The sequence below is a fragment of the Phyllobates terribilis genome, unplaced genomic scaffold (assembly GCF_046119375.1).
Source record: "Phyllobates terribilis strain yellow unplaced genomic scaffold, ASM4611937v1 Scaffold_9__5_contigs__length_417890890, whole genome shotgun sequence".
NCBI lineage: Eukaryota > Metazoa > Chordata > Amphibia > Anura > Dendrobatidae > Phyllobates > Phyllobates terribilis.
Genome location: NW_027362769.1, coordinates 376,639,550 through 376,660,873, shown reverse-complemented (window position 1 = coordinate 376,660,873; position 21,324 = coordinate 376,639,550). Strand labels below are relative to the sequence as shown.

The 21,324-nt window shown below is 39.2% G+C and overlaps 1 protein-coding gene across 1 annotated transcript; it reads right to left on the bottom strand.

The window, feature by feature from the left end:
- Positions 1 to 1,501: 1,501 nt before the first annotated feature.
- SOX8 (SRY-box transcription factor 8) lies at positions 1,502 to 10,553 on the bottom strand. Its single transcript, XM_073648434.1, has 3 exons — positions 9,775 to 10,553; positions 4,392 to 4,621; positions 1,502 to 3,677 (listed from the first exon to the last, which is right to left on the bottom strand). The coding sequence occupies exons 1-3, from the start codon at positions 10,185 to 10,187 to the stop codon at positions 2,950 to 2,952; spliced, it is 1,371 nt and encodes a 456-aa protein (XP_073504535.1). The 5' UTR covers positions 10,188 to 10,553; the 3' UTR covers positions 1,502 to 2,949.
- Positions 10,554 to 21,324: the final 10,771 nt, after the last annotated feature.

The following is a 21,324-nucleotide window of genomic DNA, read 5'->3' as shown; positions in this document are numbered from 1 at the left end:
GACTAGTTATAATATCATCTTTTTATCAAGTCCCTGAATAGACACAGATTTCAGCGCCAAAATTTACATCCGGCCGAAATGACCCAATAACACACATTCTAAAATAATTTTACAGTCACTGAATTTCAGACCAAAACTGAAGTGATATCTTCTTACAGCTAATATTCCCCGAGTGGTTGTATCTCTGGTAATACAAGTCATAGATTGAGTTATCAAACCGTCAAATTAAGTTTCTTGTAGTTTTTTTTTATTTTTAACAGCCCATTATTCAGAAGTTAAAAGTTTGGAAAACTTTGGAAAACTTTTTTCAATTAAATTTGTAGATTCTACTTGACTTCAACGTTCCCCCTTCCCCCCCATCTTCTTCTCCTAGGACTCATTCAATCACAAAAGTGGGGTACATTTTTACAACTTTTTTTACTAAAACTTTCATGGTAAAATTTCTTAGAATTTTTTTTGGTATATTTACCAAAATGTTTTGTTTATTTCATTTTATTTTTCCATTTTCTTTTCCCCTCATTCAGATATATGTGTCTTTTTATATAAAATGTGTACTCAATAAAGCAAACTCTGTCTGCCATATTAAAATCACAATTCAAACATCTCTATCCCAAAGCAAATAATCTGGAGACGAGGCACGCGATTTTTTTTAAGCTGTATTTTGTGCCACATCTTTGGTAAATAAAGCAACCTGACAAATACTTTCCACATTTACGTAGACTTAATTCAGACTGGGCTGGTCCCAGACTGTCTTGGTTTCATGGATATGTATCTAAATTAAGAATCAGCCCAAAATGACAAATCTGATTTTTTTTTTTTTTTTTTTTATTATTTTCTATTTTTTTTTTAATTTTTCAAAAATAGAAATTTTTTTGGGCTAAATGTTTGCCTCCTCAAAAAATAATAATAAACAATAAAAAAAAAAGGGGTTGAGTCAAAGATTGAGCCAAATTAATTTTGCTTCTTTTTTTGAAAAATTAAAAAAGTTACTTTTTTTTTTCAATTTTTCAAAAATTGAGACAAATATAATTTGTTTTTTTTTTTTATTAAATGTTTAATTTTTCAAAAATGTAAATTAATTTGGCTCAACCCCGTTTTTATTTATTATTTTTTCTTTTTTTTGGGAGGGGGGGACAAACATTGAGCCAAATATAATTTTTTTTTCAGAAACAGAAATTATATTTGGCTCAATGTTTGCCCCCCCTCCCCTCCCTCCAAAAAAGTGTTGGGTCAAAAAATGAGCCAAAATAAATTTCTATTTTTGAAAAATGTAAAAAAAATTTAAAAATAAAAATAATTAAATTGTTTAAAAAAAAAAAATCCGGTCTAACTTTTTCCAAGAAATGAATATTTTAAAAAACACACACAGATCCAACAAAACATAATGTAGCATAACTTCCTAATAGAAATGAGTTTGGCTCAATGTTTAACCCGCCATTTTTAACCAAAAAAATTAAAAATGTAATTTTTTTTTATATTTAAGACATGAAGACAGAGTCAGTTTTAATAAAAAGCCATTTTAATTTTTCTCGAAGAAAGCATATACAAAAGTTAGCTTTGCTTAATGAAAAACAACAAAAAAAATAAATCAGTAACGTACATACGAATGGAATCGTTCACACGAACAGAAAAATAGAATTTGGCAGAATTTCACTTAAATGCAGAGAAAAAAAAAATCTGATCCAAAGACATTTTTTTTAGAAAAAAAAGTAAGAAAAGTAGGACAAAAATAATTTGTAGATTTTTTTTTTTTGAATTTACAAAGTTTTCTTTTCTCATTTCTTAAAAAAAAAGGCACAAGTTACCATAAAATAGAAATTATTATATGCTCAGCATACAATGAAAAGGAACAATAAAATAGCCCAAAAATAATATTAGTCATAAACTAAGTTAAAAAAAAAAAAAATTACAATAAAATAACGGGAGAGGTTTTTAGTGTCTTAGCTTAGGTGAGAAGAATCTGGTCCCTGGTAATCAACTGATGAAACGGAAGAATTCTCAAAATATATTGGTTGGAGTTAATAAATAATTTAAAATTTGATAATTTTTTTTTGTGAAAAAAAATTATGCAACCAGAAGTATTCATTTACTATTCTATTATACATTTGCTGGTCTGACAAATCCAAGATTAAAGTTAAGGCTTTATTTTTTTTCCACTTTTTCCCCGAAAAGAATGAAAAATTACCAATTTTCTTCCCCATATTATATTTTCTCCCTGTTCTACAGTTTTTATTTTAATGAATAAATCACTTATAATATATGGCACATAAATATATTTATATATATATATATATATTTAACAGATCTTAAAAAAAAACAAAAAAAAAACTATAAGGACATTAAAAAAAAAGGTAATTACAACCAAACATTTTGCCTAAAATTTCACCGAAAGACAATATGTAGTCCAAGCCTGAGACACAATGAAATGACTGAGAAAATAAAAATCAGTATTTTTTTTTTGGCCCATGTGGCAAATTTCCCAAAAAGTTTTTTTTTTATATATATACTCATGTTTTGGGAAAATTCTATTGCGTTAGGTCCGGAGAAGACTGCAGATTGGCCCTCTACCCCAGCGCTTCACGAAATAGGTGAATTGGTCATATCGCTTGGTCTGTATCTCATATTCTGGTAAACATCAAAACTTTTAGAATTGTGCCCAGTCCTCGTGGGAAAAATATCTGGTCCATCCTTCATGGTAGGTCATTTCGGAGTCAAAAATTATTTAAAAAATTCTCTAGAAAAGTCAGACGGAAATGCTCTTAGCTTGAGATATTCTCATTTTATTTTGAGTTTTTTGTGTGTTTTTTTTCAGCAGGCACTTATATAACAACTGGAACAGCGCCTCCTACCTGTACATTCTGTCTATAGTGCACATGTCTTGGAAGACTTCCTGACAACCAGACATATCTATGGCATTGAGTCCTCAGTTTGAAGATATAGAAAGTTCCTTTAAGGCCTAGTTAGGGTTGTGTAGACAGGCTGATCCCAGTTAGAGTTGGGACTGTGGGACGGAGGAATGGACAAGCTGTTGAGGATAGGGGTGGCGTAAGGGCGCCGAGAGGAATGGAAGTAAGGGTACTGGTACAAACTGGAGGGGTAACTTGTGTAAGGGTTGTAGTAGTTGGAGCTTGGGAGGTCTGTGTAGTCACACTGAGAGCTGGGGAAAGGACTGGGTATCGTGGAAGTAGACACCGTGGTGGCACAAGCCTGGGAACTGTAGGAGGTGTAGTCAGAATGAGTAGGAGATCCATGAGATTGGTCACTGTAATGACTAGGACTCAGCTGCTCTGTCTTGATGTGAGGTCTTTGCTGACCAGATTCGGAAGACGAGGTTGAATTTGAAGAACTTTTATGGGACCAAACAGGCGCTTGTGAGGTTCCGGCTGAGTGTGCATACGGCGCGGCGTAAGGCGGTCCAGTAGGATTCTGCCCATGGTCGGCTGAAAGAGCCCCATGGCCATTAAGAGGCAAGTACTGGTCGAATTCATGGACATCGAATGTCTCAATGTTGTTGATGACCTCACTGCTCAACTCGTTAATGTCCACGTTACTGAAGTCAATGTTCTGACGTCCATTGTCCATCAACCTCCGTCCTTCATGTTTCAGTTCTTGTTTCCCACCATGGTGTAAGTCAGTTTTGGGGGTGGTTGGTGGAGTTGGAGGTCCATGATTTTGACCTAGACAAACAAGAGAAGACAACATTGTTATTCCATGATCATATATTGTATCCTTTATTACAATGTAGCAAGATTTATCTAGGGAAATTTTCTAGAACTCTTCCAAAAACAGGATGTCTACCTCCAAAAATAAAAGTTTATCGATTCACGCAGTATCTTTTTGCCCATCTTATGTGTATAAAATTAACTTCATGCTTTAAGAAAGAAATCTTAGACGCATCCAGAGAATCTGTTTCTGGAAACTTTTGCCTCCTGGGTTTGTGGCTGAGCTAAAAAAAATAAAAAAAAATTGATATTCTAGACAACTAATAGCTTCTGGCTCCAAGTTTCTCATTTTTACAGGAAATCAACTGAACCTTAGAGAAGCTGAACACTAAAAAAATATCAAAACTAAAGGTCAAAAATAGCCAAAACGTCATTATCTGATTATTATAGCGAGCCACAATGTTGCTCCAACATCAAGTACATGAAATTCTGGATTCATGAGGAGCACATTGACCTTAAAGGGGTTCTGGTTTAGAAAAACACTCTAAAAAGGACAAGGTAGGGGGAAGTCCTCCATTCAAGAACCTCATTTATTAGTCTTTCCCACTGGATGACCTGGCACATATACAGACAGACCATTTACAATGAAACTGTAATTCTTCATTTCACCTGCGGGGGCAGTGCAGGATAATAAACAGACTTTCTATCTGTCTGATGAAACTTCATTACCTGCATGCTCTCCATGAAGATGACCATCTCCTATGCCAGAGTCGGACTTGTACATTTGGGAACCAGGGTGGTGACCCAGTTCGGCCCCAGAATCAGAGTCGCTTTGTCCGGCTTTGACGCTCTTCCTCCTGCGCGGTTGATATTTATAATCTGGGTGATCTTTCTTGTGTTGCACTCGGAGCCTCTCGGCCTCCTCTACGAAGGGACGTTTTTCGCTTTCGCTCAGTAGACTATAGAGAGAAATAAAGAGGACTGTTAGTTGGAGGCCAAATATATATTGTAGGTGTACCTGGTGCCTATAGGCGCTCTAGTATGTAGACCTGTGATCATCAATCGGTGGGTCTCCAACTGCTGGGAAAATACAACTCCTAGCTCGCTCTATTAGCCTGAGGCTGTCGGGGCATTCCGGGAGTTGTGGTTTCGCAACAGTTGTTGACCACTTACTTACTGTTTTTTTTAACAGTTGCTGACCATTTACTTACTGGTTTCTATAACAGTTCAAAAAAGTAAATCCACCTCCTCCAAAAATAAGGTAGCACAATATGGGTTCTAACCAACCTATTACTAATTGAGTTGGTGGAGTTCACCATTTCTCAAATTAGGGTAAGAGAATTTTTGTAAGTCATTGGCAACAAAAGAGCAAATAATTTGTATTTATATATCAAAAAAATAATAATAATTTGATAAATTTATGGCCAATTTTCCCAAACTTTATTAAATATTAACATTTCTAATTCCTTCGACAGCCCCAGAACGTTTCATTTCGTAGCTTCACTCAGTAACGCTCCATCTTAAAAGCAGACAGGAAAATATTTTGTGGTTTTGCCTTTGGGATCAAGTCATTGTTTTTGTCTCTGAGTTTTTGTTTTTTTCTGCTCTGAATTTTAATCCTGCTTTTCCCAACGTGGCTTTAAAAAAAAATAAAAATCTAGTCTTCATGGATACGAGATTTCTTCTTTTTTTTTTGGGGGGGGGGGGGTGCAATAAAAACTATACTAAAAAAAGAAAGAAAAAAAAAGTTTTCTATAACTCCAGTGATACCCCTGATGGGCACAGTCACTAAATATTTATTTTGGATCCCTTGGAAGGAAGGTAAGGAAATGCAGAGGAGTTTTTTTTTTTCCAGCAGAGGTTAACTCTTTCCTTACTGCAGCACTTTTTTTTACATCTCAGAAATTCAATTGACATTATTGCACTGATTATTATATTATTGTTAAAACTTAATAACATTTGCTACATATTAAACTTTTTTAATATGAAATATAATTTGTTTTTTATAGTATTACATGCCATTCTTATTACCATTATACTATTAATATTACATATTTGTTTAAATGATTATTTTTTTATCATTACTTACTCATTTAATATTTTTTCCTCTAGTGTTACACATTACTCTTAAATTATCATTATTATTTTTTTTTTGCATTTTAATTTAGAACAAAGGACTCTGACACTAAACATGGGCTCTTCTATCACACACCTAGCGTATATATAGTAACTACAGCTCTAGATGCGACTGGAGTATGAACAGAAGAGCAAGTGCAGCTCTAGATGCAACAGGAGTATGAACAAAACAGCGAGTGCAGCTCTGGATGCAACAGGAGTATGAACAAAACAGCGAGTGCAGCTCTGGATGCTACTGGAGTATGAACAAAACAGTGAGTGCAGCTCTAGATGCTACTGGAGTATGAACAAAACAGCGAGTGCAGCTCTAGATGCTACTGGAGTATGAACAAAACAGCGAGTGCAGCTCTAGATGCTACTGGAGCATTGACAAAATAGCAACTTCAGCTCTAGATGTGACTGGAGTATGAAAAAAGTGAATGCAGTGCTGGGTGGGACTGGACTATGAACAGAAGAGGGAGTGCAGCTCTAGATGCAACTGGAGTATGAACAAAACAGCGAGTGCAGCTCTAGATGCAACTGGAGTATGAACAAAACATCGAGTGCAGCTCTAGATGCTACTGGAGTATGAACAAAACAGCGAGTGCAGCTCTAGATGCTACTGGAGCATTGACAAAATAGCAACTGCAGCTCTAGATGTGACTGGAGTATGAACAGAAGAGTGAGTGCAGCTCTAGATGGGACTGGAGTATCAACAGAAGAGCGAGTGAAGGAGAGACAGGGGTCTTCTATGCCCCTTTTCTCCACTGCCCTCCAGCCCATTCTATATACACAACATTAATAATATCTGAAATAATCAAAACGTGGGTCTTGTAATATTATTATTATTATTATTATTATTATTAATATTGATGATTTATGAAAACAATGATTAGAAAATAATCAGGAAATGTATTTTCAGGATTCATGACGTGGAGATAACTGGCACTAGAAGGGTTAACATTCCAGACGTTATTAGGTCAGAACTAAGTAAAGTAAGGAAATGGAATATTAAACATGGCGGATCCTTTATATGGGGGGCACAAGGAGCAGGGGGATCATTAATATGGAGGGGGCACAAGGAGCAGGGGGATCATTAATATGGAGGGGGCGCAAGGAGCAGGGGGATCATTAATATGGAGGGGGCACAAGGAGCAGGGGGATCATTTATACGGAGGGCACAAGGAGCAGGGGGATCATTTATATGGAGGGGGCATAAGGAGCAGCGGGATCATTAATATGGAGGGGGCGCAAGGAGCAGGGGGATCATTAATATGGAGGGGGCACAAGGAGCAGGGGGATCATTTATACGGAGGGCACAAGGAGCAGGGGGATCATTTATATGGAGGGGGCATAAGGAGCAGCGGGATCATTTATATGGAGGGGGCATAAGGAGCAGGGGGATCATTTATATGGAGGGGGCATAAGGAGCAGCGGGATCATTTATATGGAGGGGGCACAAGGAGCAGGGGGATCATTTATATGGAGGGGGCATAAGGAGCAGGGGAATCATTTATATGGAGGGGGCATAAGGAGCAGGGGAATCATTTATATGGAGGGGGCATAAGGAGCAGGGGGATCATTTATATGGAGGGGGCACAAGGAGCAGGGGGATCATTTATATGGAGGGGGCATAAGGAGCAGCGGGATCATTTATATGGAGGGGGCATAAGGAGCAGCGGGATCATTTATATGGAGGGGGCACAAGGAGCAGGGGGATCATTTATATGGAGGGGGCATAAGGAGCAGGGGAATCATTTATATGGAGGGGGCATAAGGAGCAGCGGGATCATTTATATGGAGGGGGCACAAGGAGCAGGGGGATCATTTATATGGAGGGGGCATAAGGAGCAGCGGGATCATTTATATGGAGGGGGCACAAGGAGCAGGGAGATCATTTATATGGAGGGGGCATAAGGAGCAGGGGAATCATTTATATGGAGGGGGCATAAGGAGCAGGGGAATCATTTATATGGAGGGGGCATAAGGAGCAGGGGGATCATTTATATGGAGGGGGCACAAGGAGCAGGGGGATCATTTATATGGAGGGGGCATAAGGAGCAGCGGGATCATTTATATGGAGGGGGCACAAGGTGCAGGGAGATCATTTATATGGAGGGGGCATAAGGAGCAGGGGGATCATTTATATGGAGGGGGCACAAGGAGCAGGGGGATCATTTATATGGAGGGGGCATAAGGAGCAGGGGGATCATTTATATGGAGGGGGCACAAGGAGCAGGGGGATCATTTATATGGAGGGGGCATAAGGAGCAGCGGGATCATTTATATGGAGGGGGCACAAGGAGCAGGGAGATCATTTATATGGAGGGGGCACAAGGAGCAGGGAGATCATTTATATGGAGGGGGCATAAGGAGCAGGGGAATCATTTATATGGAGGGGGCATAAGGAGCAGGGGAATCATTTATATGGAGGGGGCACAAGGTGCAGGGAGATAATTTATATGGAGGGGGCACAAGGTGCAGGGGGATCATTTATATGGAGGGGGCACAAGGTGCAGGGGGATCATTTATATGGAGGGGGCATAAGGAGCAGGGGAATCATTTATATGGAGGGGGCACAAGGTGCAGGGAGATAATTTATATGGAGGAGTCACAAGGACAATGTTCATATATATATATATATATATATATATATATATATATATATATATATATATATATATATATATATATATATATATATATATATATATATATATATATATATATATATATATATATATATATATATATATATATATATATATATATATACTGAGAAGCCGGGGGAGGGAGAGTGGTAACAAAATAACTGGAGGCTAACGAGCCATTTGCTCCAATGGGGGCTTCAGTAAGTCATTCTAGGTATTTAGATACAGGAAGGTCTAAACTGCTGCAATTTTTCTTTTTGTATTTTTTTATATTGGGCCAGTTATGACCATGCTGCATTTTAGATTTTAGTCAAAATAATAGAAGCACTAAAATTCAGCCATAGTAGAACCCTGTGGCATGTGCATCTCGCTAAAAAAAAATAACGCAAGGGACCCCCATCATACAGCAGCAGCCTTGTCCCACCCTGAGCGGTGGCCAGGCTGCAGACGCATGGAGCCACGGCCAGACTTTATCTATAGGGAAAGTCATAGTCTCCACATATTACACCTCACAGAGTCCATATGGCTCTTGGCCGCTGTTCTTCTCCGTGCATATTCTTCGGACTTAACCCTTGTAGGACTGAACATAGACAAGTGAGCAGGGTGTTGGACACTATGACCCTGGAGGTCCCTTCCAACTCCAACATTCTATGATTCTAACATTCTATAATTCGATGAAGTGGAAATATTGGTCATATACAAGATATTAACCACACAATGGCCATAATAAAATGCCCCACTGATCATCACATATACTGTCAATAATATTTTTGCACCGGATTAATCCCAAAGAGCGGCATTGGAACCGAGCGCTCACCATCTGTAAACCCGACCCCGGGACATTCACAAGGGAGGCTGGCACCGCACTGGGCGCCGCAATTGGCACCGCACACCAGCCTTCTACTTCAGCCCATTATTTGATAAGTAGCAAATAGGAAAAAAATAAATATATTGCAATAGCTGTACGGTCCCTGATGCCATCGACAGGTTACTGCGCTGCGCAATATGTTGGCGCTATACAAGAAAAATATGGCAAACAGCGTTGTTTGCCCCTATCAAATATGGCACGCCCGTCGTCTATGGTTTGGTTTAGTCCCATATACCCAGCCACTTTGTTCACATGCGAGGTTGGCACCACGTTATGAAGTGAACACATGTTGGCACAGATGGCACCGGATGGCCATAAATGCGCCAATTTGCCCTAATTGTTGCGAGCAATGAAGATTTTCTGTGACCGATATGTTTATAGTGATCGGTGATATCAATCAATACCAAGGATGCAGCAATGATCAATATGGCAAAATGCACCATGCCCGTCATTGGTAGGAGAAGGGGATGGTACTCACCGCCAGAGTTTGCCAAGGGTCTTGCTGAGCTCTGCATTGTGGAGATGCGGGTACTGGTCTGCCAACTTCCTTCGAGCCGCCTGTGCCCAAACCATAAACGCATTCATCGGTCTCTTGACGTGGGGTTTGGCTTTGAGGGATCCAGATCCCCGGACTGGCATGGGCACCAAGCTCCAGTCATACCCTTTCAGCACCTGGGACACTGCCTCCCGGATACAAGCTGGGAACCGCTCATCCATGGGCCCCTCGGGGTCATTCTTGTTAATGCCCCCGGGTCTGTTGGAGTCGGATCCAGCCGGGGACAACGGAGAGTCCGAGTCGGAGTCGGAAACGTGGGACATGGAGCTGGCGGTGCCCGCCGGGCTGCAGGGCGCTTCGGGAGCCTGGTCCTGCTCAGAGCTCATGTTCAACATCTGGGAGCCGGGAGATGGAGGTTGCAAAAAAGAAAAATAAGACGCAAATTTTTTTGTGGGGGTTTGCGCCAATCTGGTCCTAAGGGATAGATAGTCCGCGGCTCGGTCAACGCAATCCAGCCCCCTAAATCTAGGCTGGCAGGCGTGATGGTAGTGGGCACAGATTGGGCATGGATACCCTTCTGGAGACCACTTATTGCACTCAGTGGCTACGAAGGAGCAAAGACATTTCCAAAGGAGCAGCCACAACCCAAATCCAGCGCTGCCTGCCCTGTACCCTCTGCTGCCTGCCCTGTACCCTCTGCTGCTCTGCTCTGCACCCTCTGCTGCTCTGCTCTGCTCTGCCTGCCCTGCAATAAGTAGGGGAGCGCTGCTCTCCACCCACTGCGCCTCATTGGCTTCTGCCAAGGAGCAGGGCAAGACCAGCACTCTTAAAGGAGAATGCCACTTTCCCTTTGCACCGCTTTCCCACGTGTAGTATCTGCTTGTGTGTTGTGATTAGCAGGAGGAGGTGGAGGGGGAGGAGGAGGAGGAGGACACCTGTTAACCCATTGTACACCAGAAAACAAAGGGTTAAAGGCGGCTTGTAAAATATCCAGCACGGTGACAGACGATGAATGAGCGCAGAAACGCATGCATGTTTGTATGTTTCGTGCGCAGACGTAGCAGAGCTGAATTTGTCATCACTCCTTGGGCACCGATTTCATCATTTGTCTTCATTTTAAAGTCACTCTTTTTTTGGTGTTATTCGACGACTGTTCTTCAAAATTTGCTCTTTAAATTTCCTATATAGTGCAATGTCGGAGTATATATTACAAGTGGTCAAAAGATCGCAGGTTCAAATCCCCTAAAAGAACTAAAAACTTTAAAAAGTAGTTGAACTTTAAAAAAAAAAGTTTGGAAACTTTGTAGTTCCAAAAAGTCACACGTCCCGCTAAAATGTCGCAAAAGTTTCCACCAATAATTATATAGACGTACGTCAAATCATTCCAGGGTAAGACTTAGAGGAGTTTCGCACAAAAGTTTTGCAACTTTTTAAAAAAAAAAAAAAAAGTTGCGGCTGGAAATAGCTGAAAAGCAAAAATCTAGTCAACAATGGCGAATATAATAGAAAAACAAAAAACAGGCAAACACGTAGAAAATAGATAAATAAAAAAGGCGCAAATAAAAAGGTGAAAAATATAAAAAAAAAAGACAAAAAAGGTGCAAATGTGATAGTTTCTGGAGCTGCTTTTCCTTGCGGAGATCCAGCGGGTGGGGGTCTTTATGGCATCACACCCTAGCATCTTGTGTAGGGACAATTACTGAGAAGCCCCTTTATTGGGGGTTTAGCGATACATAGTGGTAATAATAATAGTATAATTATTGTTATGTAGTAGTTGTAATATTAGAATTATTATGAGCAGGAGTAGAAGTATTATTATTATTACCAGCAGTATTAATACTATTCTGATCATTAATGGAAGTTGTAGTATTTTTAGCTGCATAATATTGAGTGTAGTAGTAGTAGTAGGAGGAGGCGCATTAATAGCAGCAATGATTTGTGTGATATTAGTAGTAATATAATTAGTACTGCAATTAGCATTAGCCTAAGCATTGGCATTATCACTATTAGTAGTAGAATTGGTAGTAGCCATAGGATTAGGGTTAGTGGTAGGGTTAGTAGGAATATTGGTAGTAGCTGTAGGGTTAGAGTTAAGGATAGGGTTAGGATTAGGGCTAGGGTTAGGGTTAGTAGTAGTACTGGTAGTAGCCATAGGGTTAGTAGTAGTATTAGTAGTAGCCTTAGCGGTAGGGTTAGTGTTAGGGTTAGTAGTAGCATTGGTAGTAGCTGTAGGGTTAGGGCTAGGGTTAGGGTTTGGATTAGGACTAGGGTTAGGATTAGTACTAGTATTGGTAGTAGCCATAGGGTTAGGGTTAGTAATAGTAGTATTGGTAGTTGCCGTAAGGGTAGGGTTAGGGTTAGTAGTAGTATTGGTAGTAGCCGTAGGGTTAGTGTTAGGGTTAGTAGTAGTAGTTTTGGTAGTAGCCATATGGTTAGTGTTAGGGTTAGTAGTAGAATTGGTAGTAACCATAGGATTAGGGTTAGTGTTAGGGTTAGTAGTAGTATTGGTAGAAGCTGTAGGGTTGGTGTTAGGGTTAGTAGTAGCATTGGTAGTAGCTGTAGGGTTAGGGCTAGGGTTAGAGTTAGGGTTAGGGTTATTAGTAGTATTGGTAGTAGCTGTAGGGTTTGTAATAGTAGTACTGATAGTAGCCCTAGGGTTAGGGTTAGGATTAGTAGTAGTATTGGTAGTAGCGGTAGGGTTAGGGTTAGTAGTAGCATTGGTAGTAGCTGTAGTGTTAGGGCTAGGGTTAGAGTTAGGGATAGTAGTAGTAGTATTGATAGTAGCTGTAGGGTTAGTAATAGTAGTACTGATAGCAGCCGTAGGGTTAGGGTTAGTGTTAGGGTTAGTAGTAGTATTAGTAGTAGCCGTAGGGTTAGGGTTAGTAGTAGTAATACTATTCTGATCATTATTATTAATAATTGTAGTAGTATTAGCAGTACAATATTGATGGTGGTAGTGTGAGCATTAGTATTAATAATACTAGTAACAGTACTAGCTGTATATAGGAATATAATTAGTAGTACAACTAGTATTAGTACTAGCAGTCACATTATTAGTATTATCACTAATAGAACGAATAGTAGTAAGAGAGTATGAAGGATAATAGTATGATAAGGAGTAATAGTAATACTGTTAAAATTGTTATTATTATTAATAATTGCAGTAGTTGAAGTACCTGAACAATAACAATGGTAGTAATAGTACAAATATTAGTAGTTGAAGTAGTAGTAACACCATTATGATCATTATTAGTAGAAGTAGTACTAGAAGCTGAATAATATGGATCGTAGTAGTATTAGTATGAGCATTATTACCAATAGAATTAGTAATATTAGTACTGGTTTTATTAGGAATATAACAGTACAAAAAGGGTTAGTACTAGCAGAGGCATTATTAGTGTTATTACTATAAGTAGTATTGGTATGATTAGTAGTAATATTATTGGTGTTACTATTAGCATTATTACGAGTACTGATAGTGATAGCATTAGTAGCAACAGACATAGTAGTATGAACACTACTAGCATTAATAGTAGTAGTATGGGTAATATTAGTACTAATAGTAGTATCAGGAGCAATATTAGTATTATTACTAATTGCAATAGTAGAAACAGTTTCAGTAGTGTGAACATTATTATTAGCAGAAATTGTAGTAGAATCAGCATTACTGATAGCATTAGCAGTAGCACTATTATTACTAATACTTGTAGTATTAGCAGTGACAGTAATAGTATTGGTAATATTAGTAGTACTCACATGAGCAATATTAGTATTACTACTAAGAGCAATAGTATTAGTAGCAACAGTTTTATTAGTGTGAACATTATTATTAGCAGAAAGTGTAGTAATACCAGTAGTAGTAGTGATAGTTTTAGCAGTAGCACTATTATTATTACTTGTAGTAATAGTATTACCAGTTACAGTAATAATACCGTATTAGATATGGAAGTAATAGTATTAATACTAGTGGTTCCAGTATAGATCATCAGAGGTAGTAATAGGAGCAGTAGTGATGTGATTCTGCCCCTCAGGAGTATTAGCAGCATATTATTACTGTATACTGATAACAGTGGCAGGACGAGCACAGTATAGCAGCATTAGAGGACTGAGATGAAGAGGCTCCGGTGTAGGCAGGCGACATGGCTGGAAGCTTGTGTGTGACTCTCAGGATAATATTATTGTAGTTGCAGTAATAGGTGACACTATCCGCCAGCTAATGTCGCCCGGACGTGCGAGAAATGTCGCTGCCATGTTGTGATGTGACACAATGTAACTGCGGCTCCTGGATAGAATGTTGCGTCATCAGAACCTTCTATTCCCTCCTCCCCCTTTTCATGGGGGGATTAACCCTTTGCTGCTAAATCCATCATGTTTAATGAGGCGTGGGTGCGGGGGGGGTGTTGGGCATGCTGAGAGTTGTAGTTTTGCACCAGGTAGTATGGACCCAACAATATCTGGGCCCTTTGCAGTCCAATAATGTGTCTGTAACAGAAGGAGGTGTTAGTGGCCCCTTATGTCAGGGGCCCCTGGTAGAATAATACAAAGCCCATGTTATAGAGGCTGGAGCCCTGCTGGCCGGTGCACTGGGCAGGACAGGTGCGAGCGCGGACGGCCGAAACAGGTTGTAAAAGGGACAAGAACAACACCCTAATAATAGCATTGATGATTAGTGGGTTTATTGGGGCGACCCTGGGAACAACAGGACGCAGGGAACAGACAGCTGTGGGGTGGACGGGCACACACTGAGGTCCATCCTGACACTGCAACTCCCAGTGTGTCCTGGCAGCTGAGCTCTGGCTGGGGAGTTACTTTCTACACTCTATGAGACAATTGCTCAAATAGCAATCCCTCAATATTACCAGAGTCTCTCCCATTAGCTGCAGGAGCTAAAGTCCTGATATTTGGGCACTGGCTCGAAAGGCAATTCCCTAATATATCCTGCAAAGCAGAGACGGATTAAAACTTTCCTTATCTCTGGCTGATACTTACATAGTAACGCTGTGCGTAGACTATTTCTTAAAGGGATTCTCTAGATTATAAGGACCTGCTTTAATGCCACCATCTGTCCGTTTTGTCGGTGTGTGTCTCTTTAAATTATACGTGAGGGTAATCAGTTCAGAATCTGTTGCTTATAACGATGACAGCAGCGGAGGATGAGTGGGATTCATTTGTAGGAGGCAGTGACTTGTCCACTCATGTGATTATGATGGGAAGGTCGGGGCAGTATGGGAGCAGACTGTCGTAATCTGAAAGAAGCAAAGTGCCACAGCAGCACAGAGTATTTCAGAAATAAGTTCAAAGCAGTGACCTATCCGGTGACATGTTAGACACAGTAGGGCTGCCCTGCGACACGCATGAAGCCACGTGTGGAGGGGAGAGAAGTGCGAGATCACAGGAAAGAGGGTTCGCAGCAGCACAGAATATTTCAGGAGAGGTTGAGGGCTGATATAGTGGCAGGTAGTGACTACTCATGAGTGAGACTTCATCATGATGTAAAAGGGGGAGGTCAGATACTGAGAATTATGCAATATAGTTTTTAGTAGAATCGTCTGCAGCACAGAAAATGGCACAAAAAACTCCTAAAACAACCCAAAGTGTCCAAAAATCCTTTTAAATTAGTGTTCACTTTAAAATATACTAATTATTCCAAAATTAACAATTTTAAAAAATGCAATTCTCACTTTGACCACTGGGGGCAGTCTACCATTTCAATAGGAGCAGCTACTTCATTTGCTGCTGCAGGACTCCAGGCTTCCCCTGGCTCTGAGATCACTTTGTCAGAGGAGCATTGTAATATGTTTTTCACTGACAGGGAATGGAGATGTTTAACCCCTTACTGCATGCTGGAGAATAGAAAATGGACAGAGCAGAACTAGATCTTGTCGTGTTTTGCTTTAAGGTGAAGTAAAGCGTGTGTGGCGGTATTATTTATAATAAGAGCTCTGAAGAGTAACTCTGTCCTGGAGGACTGGCATAAGGGGCCTGTTGTCCAAAAAGTTCCCTCCCTATGTTTATATACTAAAATACTGCACTACAATGCCAAATAGTACTTTCATACAGTGCACACACAACTCTATCATTCACTGCCCAAGTCATACTGAAATGTAATGTTTAACTAATACTCCATATAAATAACACAACCATATAGTGCTTACGTAATATTGTCATATACTATATTGCCTAAATAATACCACTATTTTATGGCAAATAAAACTTAACATTTACTGCCCAAATAATACCACCATACACTACCAATGTAATACCTCTTTATAGTAGTCATTTAATAGTTCCATACAGTGCCACATAACACAGCTATATAGTATATTTCCTAAAAACTCAATATCCTGTGCTCAAATAATACTATTATTCAGAACCCTAATGTACAATCCTAAATTATACCTCCTTACATTAGTCATATAATAGTACCATTCAGTGCAATGTAGCAGTACCGTATACTATATTAGATAAAAATCCCACCAGTATGTGGCAAAATAAAACTACTTCTCAGTACCCAAATAATACTGCCGTATACAACTTCCATACAGTAATGAAATAGTAGTAATATATAGTGCCAGATAACACTGCCTTATACTATATTACCTATATAATACTGCCATCCAGTGCACAAATAATACTGCTATACACGACCCCATACAGTAATGAAATAGTAGTAATATATAGTGGCAGATAACACTGCCTTATACTATATCAACTAATACTGCCATCCAGTGCACAAATAATACTGCTATACACTACCCCATACAGTAATGAAATAATAGTAATATATAGTGTCAGATAACCCTGCCTTATACTATATCAACTAATACTGCCATCCAGTGCACAAATAATACTGCTATACACGACCCCATACAGTAATGAAATAGTAGTAATATATAGTGGCAGATAACACTGCCTTATACTATATCAACTAATACTGCCATCCAGTGCACAAATAATACAGCTATACACTACCCCATACAGTAATGAAATAATAGTAATATATAATGCCAGATAACACTGCCTTATACTATATTACCTATATATTACTGCTATACAGTGCACAAATAAAACTACCATTAAGTGCCAAAATAAAACTACCATTCAGTGCCCAAATAACACCGCCATACACTACCTCCATACAGTAATGAAATAAGAGTAATATATAGTGCCAGATAACACTGCCTTATGCTATATCAACTAATACTGCCATCCAGTGCACAAATAATACTGCTATATACTACACCATACAGTAATGAAATAATAATATATAGTGTCAAATAACCCTGCCTTATACAATATTTCCTATATAATACTGCCATCCAGTGCACAAATAACACTGCTATACACTACCCCATACAGTAATGAAACAATAGTAATATATAGTGCCAGATAACAATGCCTTATACTGTATTACCTATATAATACAAATAAAGCTACCATTAAGTGTCAATATAAAACTACCATTCAGTGCCTAAAATAATACCGCCATACACTTCTACAGTAATACCTTCATATAGTACACAAAAAAGAAATATATATTACCATATATTGCATAAATAATACTACCATGCAGTGCCTAAATAATACTGCCATACACAACTACTACTACTATGTAATACCTTTTACAATATCCAAACAGTAGTACCATATAGGAAAACATAAAGCTGCCAAATATTCCATGTAAAAAAAACTCCATTTAGGGCCTAAATAATACCGCCATACACCACTGCTTCTACTACGTAACACCTTTTACAATATCTAAACCATAGTACCATATAGTGCAACATAAAGCTGCCATATGTTCCCTGTAAAAACACGGCTATTCAGTGCCTAAATAATACCGCTATACACTACTGCGAAATACCTTTTACGATGTCTAAATAACAATAGACTGTAGCAAAAAATAAAGCTGCCATATAGTGTGTATAAAAATACCGCCATAACAATGGCAGATTGGTGATGCCCCTGAGTGAAGGTGCACATGCTCCAGTGGTTAGGACACAGACAGGGGACCACCGCTGCACCACTCGTTCCCGCCGTACCCCCGCTATAATACGTTACGTCCGGGGATTTAGCGCACAGTGGTAATGGTAGATTACATCCAGGTCCGGCTTCTGATGTGGTTTTGCGGCCTGAAGTGTTTCATTCCCCTGTAATAAGGGTGTTAGTGGCAGATCTCCAAATCCCACCACAGAGAACACAATATCCCATACAGGGGCCAGGTCTCTGCCAAGGAAAGCGCTGGGTGAGCGGGCACCCGCCTGGCCCACACAGGGTTAAGCCTTGGTCACGACGTTCCGGTCACAGGAATCCCGGTAAAGCCGGCAGGGTCGGTGTTTACGTGAAGTTCAGACCCTAATCAGCTCGGTTCCCCCTGTGATCAGCCTTGTTTATCCCCCATACGCAACATTTTTCTTCCTGCCGTAAACATTTCTCGGTCAGACAGAAACATTTGCGTTCTGGAAAGATCCGGGCGGATTTCCTAAAATCTTCGGGATTCATGTCGAAAATTGTCCAAATTTTGATGAAAACCATGAACCCTCGTCCCGTAAATGAATGTGATTCATTCGGATGTGCGGCCCCTTTAAATGTCATATTCGGGAGTTGTCATATAAGCGATTGCCTTGTATGGCCAGGGAATCAATCACATTAGGAACAGAGGGGACTCTTACCATGGTAATGAATTCCTGTACCCCGCCGCTGCCCTGCAGGCGATATCAGCAGGATACAAAGGCCTGCAGGGTATCATTAACTTAATTGCTTCCACTACCATTAAAACTAGGAAAAATGCTTATAAAGCAATTCCATAACCAGATCTGATAGCTACCATGAGGCTAGAGAATAACTTAAAGGGGCGGAGGGGGTGCAATTGCAGCAGGACCCTTATGCTTGAGAGGTTCCTCTACACAAAAGCCCCCCTTTTGGTATTCGGGCGCCATACCTTATCCAGAGCGTAGAGCCACTAATGTAGAATTGATCCTATTATGGAGGAAATGGAAAAGTCTACGTGTAATACTCCATTTCCCCTGCGGCAGACTGGGGGGCGCTAAATATGACATCCACAAAATTAAATGGGCAACTCCCAACAGTCATATGTAAGACAAACAGACAATATGTACCTGTGAAAAACAAGGTAGCCGCTCTGAATAAGGGTGGAGACCCCGTTGTGGTGGGCTTCAGAGACCCCATGGCTCATTTATTACGGTCGTAAAGTTATAAGAGGTCAGCAGTGAATGGTATTTTCTATAGAAAATAAGCTAATCACAGTGATCGACGGAGATCAGTAGAAGAAGCAAGTGTTCAATTTTCCTGCAGTGACACCGCTGGACAGATGAAGTATTACACCATTCTATTGACGATATATTTATAGCAGGGTCCTCCCCTGCGAGGGACAATTCTTTATATCCGCTCTAACAGAAGAGAACCCTGAAATCCTAAAAGTATGAACCCAACCCATTATAACGCAGCTTAAGGCAAAGGGACTCGACTAGGAGCCAGAAGGTTTTATGCACCGCGCTCCCAAAATCTGTTCTCTCCAAATCTCCGCAGAAGCATGGGAACGAGTCTCACTGTGCTACAAGTTGGGAAAATGGCCAAAACACTTAAAAATTCATTTTGTGTTTTCCTTGTCTTTTATTAAAACAGAAACATATTGGCCCGAACATTAACTCCTAATACCAGATCTAATAGCCTGCAGGCGCTCCTACCAGTCTGACTCCTGCAGCTTCCCCTGCTATACAGTCTGCTCATTATTTGTTAACAACCATTTTAAGACGCCCTGATACCTTGTAAGTCTCTACACGAGGTTCTTCCTGACCGTACAAGACGAACACAGCGAGATATGGAAATTCTTCCATGCATCAGGTCTTACCGTACAGGCAGTATTATAGTAGTTATATTCTTGTACATAGGAGCAGTAGTATAGTAGTTATATTCCTGTACATAGGGGGCAGTATTATAGTAGTTATATTCTTGTACATAGGGGCAGTATTATAGTAGTTATATTCTTGTACATAGGGAGCAGTATTATAGTAGTTAAATTCTTGTACATAGGAGCAGTATTATAGTAGTTATATTCTTGTACATAGGGGAGCAGTATTATAGTAGCTATATTCTTGTACATAGGAGCAGTATTATAGTAGTTATATTCTTGTACATAGGGGAGCAGTATTATAGTAGTTATATTCTTGTACATAGGGGGCAGTATTATGGTAGTTATATTCTTGTACATAGGGAGCAGTATTATAGTAGTTATATTCTTGTACATAGTGGGCAGTATTATAGTAATTATATTCTTGTACATAGGGAGCAGTATTATAGTAGTTATATTCTTGTACATAGTGGGCAGTATTATAGTAGTTATATTCTTGTACATAGGGGCAGTATTATAGTAGTTATATTCTTGTACATAGGGAGCAGTATTATAGTAGTTATATTCTTGTACATAGTGGGCAGTATTATAGTAGTTATATTCTTGTACATAGGGGGCAGTATTATAGTAGTTATATTCTTATACATAGGGAGCAGTATTATAGTAGTCTCTACACGAGGTTCTTACTGACCGTACAAGACGAACACAGCGAGATATGGAAATTCTCCCATGCATCAGGTCTTACCGTACAGGCAGTATTATAGTAGTTATATTCTTGTACATAGGGGCAGTATTATAGTAGTTATATTCTTGTACATAGGGAGCAGTATTATAGTAGTTATATTCTTGTACATAGGAGCAGTATTATAGTAGTTATATTCTTGTACATAGGGAGCAGTATTATAGTAGGTATATTCTTGTACATAGGGGGCAGTATTATAGTAGTTATATTCTTGTACATAGGGAGCAGTATTATAGTAGTTATATTCTTGTACATAGTGGGCAGTATTATAGTAGTTATATTCTTGTACATAGGGAGCAGTATTATAGTAGTTATATTCTTGTACATAGTGGGCAGTATTATAGTAGTTATATTCTTGTACATAGGGGCAGTATTATAGTAGTTATATTCTTGTACATAGGGAGCAGTATTATAGTAGTTATATTCTTGTACATAGTGGGCAGTATTATAGTAGTTATATTCTTGTACATAGGGGCAGTATTATAGTAGTTATATTCTTATACATAGGAAGCAGTATTATAGTAGTTATATTCTTGTACATAGGGAGCAGTATTATAGTAGTTATATTCTTGTACATAGAAGCAGTATTATAGCAGTTATATTCTTGTACATAGGGGGCAGTATTATAGTAGATATATTCTTGTACACAGGAGCAGTATTATAGTAGTTATATTCCTGTACATAGGGGGCAGTATTATAGTAGATATATTCTTGTACATAGGGGGCAGTAATATAGTAGTTATATTCCTGTACATAGGGGGCAGTATTATAGTAGTTATATTCTTGTACATAGGGGCAGTATTATAGTGGTTATATTCCTGTACATAGGGGAAGTATTATAGTAGTTGTATTCTTGTATATAGGGGGCAGTATTATAGTAGTTATATTCTTGTACATAGGAGCAGTATTATAGTAGTTA